Source organism: Capra hircus, unplaced genomic scaffold, assembly GCF_001704415.2.
Source record: "Capra hircus breed San Clemente unplaced genomic scaffold, ASM170441v1, whole genome shotgun sequence".
NCBI classification, from domain to species: Eukaryota; Metazoa; Chordata; class Mammalia; order Artiodactyla; family Bovidae; genus Capra; species Capra hircus.
Genome location: NW_017193389.1, coordinates 1 through 8873, shown reverse-complemented (window position 1 = coordinate 8873; position 8873 = coordinate 1). Strand labels below are relative to the sequence as shown.

General features: G+C 66.7%; 1 protein-coding gene across 1 annotated transcript; it reads left to right on the top strand.

Moving 5' to 3' along the window:
• Positions 1-3837: 3837 nt before the first annotated feature.
• Positions 3838-6637, top strand: LOC108634924 (collagen alpha-1(I) chain-like; the record flags this gene model as incomplete). Its single annotated transcript, XM_018045252.1, has 1 exon — positions 3838-6637. A coding segment is annotated over one exon (2800 nt), but the record flags the coding sequence as incomplete, so codon positions are not given.
• Positions 6638-8873: the final 2236 nt, after the last annotated feature.

The following is an 8873-nucleotide window of genomic DNA, read 5'->3' as shown; positions in this document are numbered from 1 at the left end:
AGAAAATACAGGAGGTTCTCCCCTCCAGACGAGATGAGGCACATTTCCACTGAGTCGTCTCAAGGCTAATAACAGCTAACCTCTGGAAATTCCAAAGGGTCCTTCACACCCTTGCTGGAACTCAAGAAGTTCCCCGACATACCCGTCTCCACTCGAAAGGAAGCACGAGAGTCCCGCCCACATCCAGAGGAGCCCCGTTTCCGCCTCCTAGCTAGAGAGGAGGGATCCTTTCCCTGCGCGGTCGGAAAAGAATTCCTGGCGTTCCGAGCATCTCAAGAAGGGCGCTCTCCACAGGAAAGGCAAGAGGAACTGCAGGGTCGTGCCACCGTTCCCAGAGTCCCCCAGATATCTAGTCCATTCCAGGGAAACCTGTTTTTCCTGCACTGTCTTGTCTTTCAAGCCGAGGATCGACTCACACCACGATGGCCCATGGGACAGCCCTGTGGGAAAGTCTCGTGAGAAACCCTCGTGGGAAAACTCGAGGGAAAGCCACAGATCCCTTGATCCAAGCAAAGGGAAGCGTGACAAGCTGCTACAGCTCGGGAGGAAAGCGCACGTGCATGCCCCCACTAGAGACGAGGACTTTCTCCCCTGGGGAGACTCCAGAAATCCCCCAATCTCCATGTCAGCACTGGAGTGGAATCCTCAGGTTCCGGCAACGACTCCACACAAGGTCTTAGGCCCCGGCATCGACGGGAGAGGAATCCGAGAGGCCCCCGAGCAACTCCCATGGGGACTGGCCTTTTCTGAGGCCACCAGAGCGGGTCCCTGAGGTCCCCGTCGTAAGTCGAGAGCACCTGCGGCAACTCGAGAAAATCCATGTGGTTCTCCCCTCCAGGCGAGATGAGGCCCATTTCTGCTGAGGAGTCTCGAGGCTAATCACACCTATCCTCTGGAACTTCCAAAGGGTCCTTCACACCCTTACTGCAACTCAAGAATTTCCTCGACATACCCGTCTCCACTCGAGAGGAAGCACGAGAGTCCCGCCCACATCCAGAGGAGCCCCGTTTCCGCCTCCTAGCTCGAGAGGAGGGATCCTTTCTCTGCGTGGTCGGGAAAGAATTCCCGGCATTCACGTCGCATCTCAAGAGGAGACACTCTCCACAGGACAGGCGAGAGGAACTCCAGGGTCGTGCCTCGATTCCTGAGTCCCCAGAAGTCTCAGTCCATTCCAGGGAAACCTGTTTTCCCTGCACTGCCTCGACTTTCAAGCCGAGGATCGACTCACACCACGGTGGCACGTGGGACAGCCCTGTGGCAAAGCCTCAAGGGAAAGCCACAGATCCCTTGATCCACTCGACGGGAAAGTGTGACACTGCTGCTAGAGCTGGGGAGGAAAGCGCACGTGCATGCCCCCACTCGAGACGTGGACTGACTCCCCTGGGGAGACTCCAGAAGTACCCCAAGATCCATGCCAGCCCTGGAGAGGAATCCTCAGGTTCCGTCACCGACTCCACACAAGATCTTACGCACCGGCATAGACGGGGAGAGGAATCCCCGAGAGGCCCCGAGCAACTCGCATGGGGACTGGCCTTTCCTGAGGCCACCAGAGCGGGTCCCTGAGGTCCCCGTCGTAACTCGAGAGACCCTGCCAAACTCTAGAAAATCCAGGATGTTCTCCCTCCAGGCGAGATGAGGCCCATTTCCTCTGAGGCGTCTGGTGGCTCATCACACCTAAACTCTGGAAATTCAAAAGGGTCCTTGCTGCAACTGAAGAAGTTCCCCAACATACCCGTCTCCACTCGAGAGGAAGCACGAGGGTCCCGCCCAAATCCAGAGGAACCCCGTTTCCGCCTGGTAGCTCGAGATGAGGATCCTATCCTGCTTACTCAGGAAAGATTTTTCTGCGTTCCCGTGGCCTCTCAAGAGAGGCTCTCAATAGGAAAGGCGAGAGGAACTCCAGGTCGTGCCACCATTCCAAGAGTCCCCCAGATATCTCAGTCCATTTCAGAGGAACCTGTTTTCCCCGCAATGCCTCGACTTTCACGCCGAGGATCACTCACACCATGGTGGCACGTGGGACAGCCCTGTGGGAAAGCCTCGTGGGAAGCCTCGAGGGAAAGCCACAGATCCCTTGATCCACGCGAGGGAAGCGTGACACTGCTGCTACAGCTCGGGAGGAAAGCGCACGTGCATGCCCCACTCGAGACAAGGACTGACTCCCCTGGGGAGACTCCAGAAGTACCGCAAATCCATATCAGCACTGGAGAGGAATCCTCAGTTCCGGCCCCGACTCCACACAAAGGTCTTAGGCCCCGGCATCGATGAGAGGAATCACGAGAGGCCCCCTAGCAACACGCATGATAACTGGCCTTTCCTGCGGCCGCCAGAGCGGGTCCCTGAATCCCCGTCGTAACTCGAGAGCACCTGCTGAAACTCGGGAATATCCAGGAGCCTCTCCATTCCAGGCGACATGAGGCCCATTTCCGCTGAGCATCTCTCGAGACTAACCACACCTAACCTCTGGAACTTCCAAAGGGGTCCTTCACACCCTTGCTGCAACTCAAGAAGTTCCCCCGACATACCCGTTCCTCTTTCACTTTCTGCCATAATGGTGGTGTCATCTGCATATCTAAGTTATTGATATTTCTACCGGCAATCTTTGATTCCAGCTTATGTATCTTCCATCCCAGCATTTTCATGATGTACTCTGCATATAAGTTAAATAAACAGGGTGACAATATACAGCCTTGACATACTCCTTTTCCTTTTTGGAACCAGTCTGTGTGTTCCATGTCCATGCTCTAACTGTTGCTTCCTGACCTGCATATCCAGATTTCTCAAGAGGCAGGTTAGGTGGTCTGGTATTCCCATCTCTTTCAGAATTGTGGCTAAAACAACAGTATAAGGACCTTTCCGATGTCAGGCCAAGGAATTGTGTTTCCAGTCATTGAGCCACACCTGATCACTGAGCACAAATTCATGAATCTGTTCCTCAAGGGGGAATGATATTCTTTTTTATACAAACTTAGTTACCTGATTTATTACCTTACCTAATTGTTCCATCTGCTGTGAAATCCCACCCCCTTACTTGTGGCAAATCTGCTAACACCTGCCTCACTGTGGGAGGGGGTCCCATAGAAAATTTCATAAGGACAACAACTGTGGGAACGTGCGGTTACCCGTAATATGAGTAAGTCTGCCGGAAGCAAGCCCATCCACGTACAGTCAGTCTCTATGATCCATTTTGAAAGTGTCTCTTCAAGAGTTTGGTTGTTTCTTTCCACCATTCCAGAACACTGGGGCCTATATGCTGTATGTAATTTCCACTGATATTTAGAGCTTCACATACCTGTGGAAGGAACGCGGCGACAAAGACAGGGCCAGCGGAGGCGAGACGGGGGGGAAACCCAAGGCGGGGAAGGAGGGCGCAAATCAGCGAGCGACGGCAGGGGGGCAGAGCAGGGAGGGAAGGCGCGGCCCAACCGGAGAAGGGGACCGACTAGGCGAGGAAGGCAGGAGAACAGGGGACGGCCTGGGCGGCCCCGAAGGACACGCGCGGGCCGGCAGCCGGAGAACGCCACGGCGCAGCCAGGGGGAAAAGCGCGGCGGGGAGGGCAGGAGGCAGGGGCAACGGCCCCGGGAGCCCGGGGCCAGAGGGAGCGGCGCCACACGCCCAGGGAAAGGCAGAGCCACAGCCACACAGCGGCCCAGCCCCGGGGCGCGGGAGGAGAGCGCGAGGGAGCCGAGGGCGGGCAGGAAAAGGCGGGGCGCCGAGGGGGACACAGGCGAGGGGGGAAACGGCAGCCAGGACCGAGGGGCCACAGGGCGCCGGGGGCGCGCGGGCGGGGGAGGGGGGGGGCCGGAAGCAGGGCGGCCCAGCAACAGCGGCCACAGCCAGCCAAGGGCGCGGGGCGGACCGCGGAGAGAACGAGCGGGGGCCAGCCGGGGGCAAGGGGGAGGCAAGCGGGCCCCACGGCCGCCCCAAGGAGGCAGGGGACCGCGGGGAGGGGAAAGGCCCCGCACGGAGCGGAACCCAGGAAGGCACCCAGGCAGGGCGGACACAGGCCGGCAGCCGGCGGCGGCAGGAGCAAGACCGCGAGAAGCGAGGAAGGGCGGGCCAAGGCGCAGAAAGGACAGGGGAGAGGCAGGGGCGGCCGCGGGAAGGGCGGGCCGCGGAGCAGACCGGGAGGCGCCCCGGGAAGGAGCGAACCAGGGGCGGCCAAAGACAGGCGGGCAAACACACACGGGGGGCGGCCGCGGCGGCCCGGAAGGACGAGCACGGGCCCCGCAGCCGGGAACGCGGCAGCCCAGCCGGCGGGAAAAGCGCGGCGGGGAGGGCAGGGGCAGGGACAAGGGGCCCGGGAGCCCGGGGCCGGAGGGAGGGCCCCAGGCGCGCGGGGAAAGGCAGAGGCACAGCCACAGGCGGGGCGACCCCGGGGGCCCGGGAGGAGAGCGCGAGGGAGCCGAGGGCGGGCAGGAAAAGGCGGGGCGCCGAGGGGGACACACCCGGGGGGGGAACCGGCAGAGCGGACCGAGGGGCCACAGGGCGCCCGGCCGCGCGGGGGGACCCGGAAGGGTGGGCCCAGCAACAGCCGGAACAGCCAGCCGAGGGCGCGGGGCGGCCGGCGGAGAGAGCGAGCGGGGCGGCGCGCGGGGGCAGGGCGGAAGCCAGGGGGAGCCCCACCGCGGGGGCCGGGGGGATGGGAGGGACCGGGGCGAGGGGACCCCAGCAGGGCACCCGACCCCCGCAGACACACGCCCGCAGCCGCCGGCCCCAGGGGCAGGACGGGGCGGACCGAGGAATGGGGGCCAAGGCGCAGAAAAGGCAGGGAGACACACGGCCCGGACGCGGGAACGGAGGCCGGGGAGCAGGCCGGGAGGGCGGACGGCGGAGACGCCCAAACACGGGGCCAAGAGACAGGGGGGAAAACACACGCGCGGGGGCGCCGGGCCGGCCGCCAAGGAAGAGAGCGGGCCAGGCGCCGCCGGGCGGAGCAGACAAGGCGGAAAGGGCGGGCGGCGAGGGCAGGTCGCAGCAGCAAGGGCCCCGGAGGCCCGGCACCCAGGGAGGCGAGCCGACCCGCCCAGGGGAAGGCAAAAGCAACCGCCAAACAGCGGGGCGCGCAGGGGGCCGCGGCAGGAGGGAGCGAGGAGCCCAGGGCGGGCGGGAACGGGCGGGAGCCGGCGGGGAAAGCAGCCGGGGAGCCCACCGGGAGACCAGGCGGAGGGGCGAAAAGGCGCAGGGCCGGCCGGGGAGCCCGGAACGCAGGACAGCCGAGCAACGGCGGGAAAAGCCAGCCGGGGCGGGGCGGCCCGCGGACAGAGCGAGGGGCGCCCCAGGGGGGAGGGCAGAAGCAAGGGGGGGCCGGCAACGCCGGGCCGGGGGGCCAGGGGAGGGCAAGGGGCCCGCGACCAGGGGACCCCAGCAGGACACCGGGCCCCGCAGACACACGCCCGCAGCCGGCGGCCCCAGGGGCAGGACGGCGCGCACCGAGGAAGGGGGGGCAAGGCCAGGAAACGGCAGGGAGACACAAGGCCCGGAGGCGGGCAGGGAGGCGGGGGGAACAGGCCGGCAGGGCGGCGGGCGAACAAGCCAAACACGGGCGGCAAGAGACAGGCCGGAAAACACACGCGGGGCGGCCGGGCCGGCGCCAAGGAAGAGAGGGGCGCAGCCGCCGGGGGCGGAGAGGCACACAGGCGGAAAAGCACGGGCGGGGAGAGGCGGGGCAGGGGCCAGGGCCCCGGAGGCCCGGGGCGCAGGGAGGGCGCCCGCCCGCCCAGGGAAAGGCAAAGGAAGCGCCAAACGGCGGGCAAGCAGGGGCGGAGAGAGGCAGGGCCAAGGCAGTGGCGAAGAAGGGCAAGGGGCCCCAAGGAGAGAGGGGGCGAGAAGGCGCAAGGAGGAAGAAAGGACAAACGGGGGGCCCGCGACAGGCCGGAGGAGAGAAACAAGAAGGCAGCCGGCGGAGGACGGCGCGGGAAAAAACCGGCGGGCGAAGCCGGGGAGCGGAAAAGGGCAAAGGAGGGGAGGAGGGCGAGGGAGGCGGGACAACCGCCAGACAGGCGGGGGCGGGCAGAACGATGGGGAGAGGAGAGAACGCCAGGACCAACACGAGCAAGGGGGGACGCGGGCGGCCCCGCGGCGGAGGCGCGAGGCAGAAGCGGGCGCGAGCGCCGGGAGACGGGAAGAAAACGGGAGGACACAAAAGCGCGGAGCAAGCAAGCCGCGGCGCGGGCCCGGGAGGAAGGCGGCGCCGCCAGGAGGCCAAGAAGCCCAGCAGCGGGGCGGGGGGCAGCAACAAGAGGGCAGGGCCGCGGCAGGAGAGAGCGAGGAGCGGAGGGCGGCGGGAACAGGCGGGAGCCGGGGGGAAAAAGAGCCGGGGCACACAGCGGGAGACGGGGCCGAGAGGCCAAAAGGCGCAGGGCGGGCCCGGGGAGCCCGAACGGGGGGGGACGGAGCAACGGCGGGAAAAGCCAGCCCAGGGCGGGGGCCGCCGGCGGACAGAGCGAGCGGGGGGCCCGGCGGGGGAGGGCGCAACCGAAGGGCCGGGCCAGAGCGACGCGCCGGGGGCCCAGGGGAGGGGCAAGGGGCCCGCGACGAGGGGACCCGAGCAGGGCACGCAGCCCGCGCAGACACACGCCCGAGGCGGCGGGCGCAGGGGAAGCACGGCGCCAACCGAGGAAAGGGGGCGGCAAGGCGGGGAAAGGGCAGGGAGACACACAGCCCGGACGCGGCAAGGGAGGCCCGCAGAGCAAGCCGGCAGCGCGGAGGGCGGAGAAGCAAAACACGGGCGGCAAAGAGAGGCCGGAAAACACACGCGCGGGGGAGGACGGGCCGGCCGCGAAGGAAGAGAGGGCCCAGGCGCCGGCGGCCGGAAGGGCACACAGCGGGAAGGCGCGGGCGGGAGGGCGGAGGCAGGGGCAAGGACCCCGGAGGGCCGGGGCCCAGGGAGGGCGCCCACACGCACAGGCAAAGCAAAGCAACGGCCAAGGGAGGCAGCGCGGCACAGCAAAGGGGCCAAAGGAGGGGAGGGGCAGGGGCAGGAGGAGGCCGGCCAAGGGAGAGGCAGACCGGAGGGCCGGGAGGAGGGAGGGGGGGCGGCGCCGGGGAGGCGAAGCGACCGACAAGCAGCGGCGCCAACACCACAGGGCAAAAGCAGCCAAGGGGCAGCGGGCACGGGCGGGAGAGGACAGCGGGCAGAGCCAGCCAGGACAGAGGGAAAAACCAGAGCCGGGACGGGGAGGGAGCGGGGGCAAAGCAACGGCGCGGCGGGGAAGAGGCGGGCGAGGGGGGCAGCACGGGGCGGCCAAGGCAGAAAGAGGGGGAAGGGCAGGGAGGCAGCCAGCACCGGCAGGGAGGGCCAAGCCCCCCAAAAGAGGCGGCGGCGGGGGCCAAGGGGGCCCAGCGAGGGGCCAGGAAGGGAGGAGACGGGAGGCAGGAGGGAGGGGGCGGAAGGGGGAGCGGGAAGCAACGGGGCACGCGCCGCGGGCACGGGCAGCAAGAGCGCGGGAGGGCGGCGGCACGGGCGGCCAGAAGGGGGGGGCAGCGGCAGAGCGGAGGGCGGGAGAGGGCGCCAGCAAGGCGGGAGGCCAGCGGGGGGCGGCGCCAGCCCAGGGGGGCGCAGGAGGGACGCGGCAGAGAAGGGAAAGAAGCAGGGGGACAAGAGACAGCCCGGACAGAGCCGGGGCCGAGGGGAACCAGGCGGGGGGGCAGGGCCAGGCGAACGGGGGCGGCCGGACCGGCAGACAGGGGCGCAAGAGGCAGGGCAGGGGGGCGGGAGGGCCCAGGCGGGCAGAAGGGCCCAGGGGAGGGGGAGCCACACAGGCAAAGGCGGGGGCAGAGGCAAGAAAGCAGAAAGAGAGGGGGGCGGGAACGCGCGGCGGGGGCAAGGAGCCAGGAGGGGGCAGGGGAGCGCGGGGGGCGCGGCAGGGAAAGCCCGCGGGAACAGGGGAAGGGCACAGGGCAGGGGAACGGGAGAAGGGGGAGCAGGACGGGACGAGGGGGGGAGAGGAGGGCAAGGGGCAGCAGCGGGAAGAGGCGGGGGCAGGGCCGGGCGGGGGGAGGGGAAGGAAAACGGACCGAAGGACGAGAGGGGGCAAGGGCAGAGGCGGAAAGAACGGGCGGGGCAGGGGAAGAAAAAAAAAAAGCAGGGGAACCCAGGGGCGCGGAAGGGCAAGGCAGAGCAGGGCCAGCCCGGAAGCAGAAAGGCACCGGGGCGGGAGGGAGGCAGAGGGGCAGGCCGAAAGGAGAGGCCAAACGCGGGCGCAAAGGGACGCGGAGGGCAGGGGCAGAGCAACGAAGAAAAAGCGGGGAGGGCCGCGGCGGAGGAAAGGGAGAGCGGGGGCCACGAGAAGAAGCGGAAAGGGGGAAGGGAACGGGCAAGAGGGGGGGAAAGCGGAGGCCAGCCGACAGGGACCAAAAGCGGAAAGAAGGCGGAGGGACGGGACCGAAGGAAAAAAAAACAGAGGAGGAAAACAAGGAGAAAGCAAGGAAAGGGAAAGAAAGCCAGAGGCGGGGAGCAAAAAGGGCAGGCGAAGAAAACGGGGGGCGCGGAACCGAGAGAGGAGACGAAAGGCCAGCGGGGACCAGCGGACCAGAAGACAAAAACAAACAAACAAACAAAGGAGCGGGAAGCGGAAAAAAAGGAGAGGCCAGAGAGCGGGAAGGAGCAGGAGGGCGGCAAAGGCAGCAGGGGGGAAACCAGAGAGGACAGGGGAAAACCGGAGGAAAGAGAAAGGGACAAGGGAAGCGGGGCACGGCGGCGACGGGAAAGGGGAAGAGGAGAACGGAAGGAGAACGGACAGCAGGGGACCAGGACAGAGCAGAGGGGCACGGAGGGCAGAGAAGGGCGAGGAGAGCGAGAGGAGGAACGGAAGGAAGCGGGGAACCGAGGGAAAGAAAACAACAGGCGCAAAGGCCCGGGGAAGCAGCG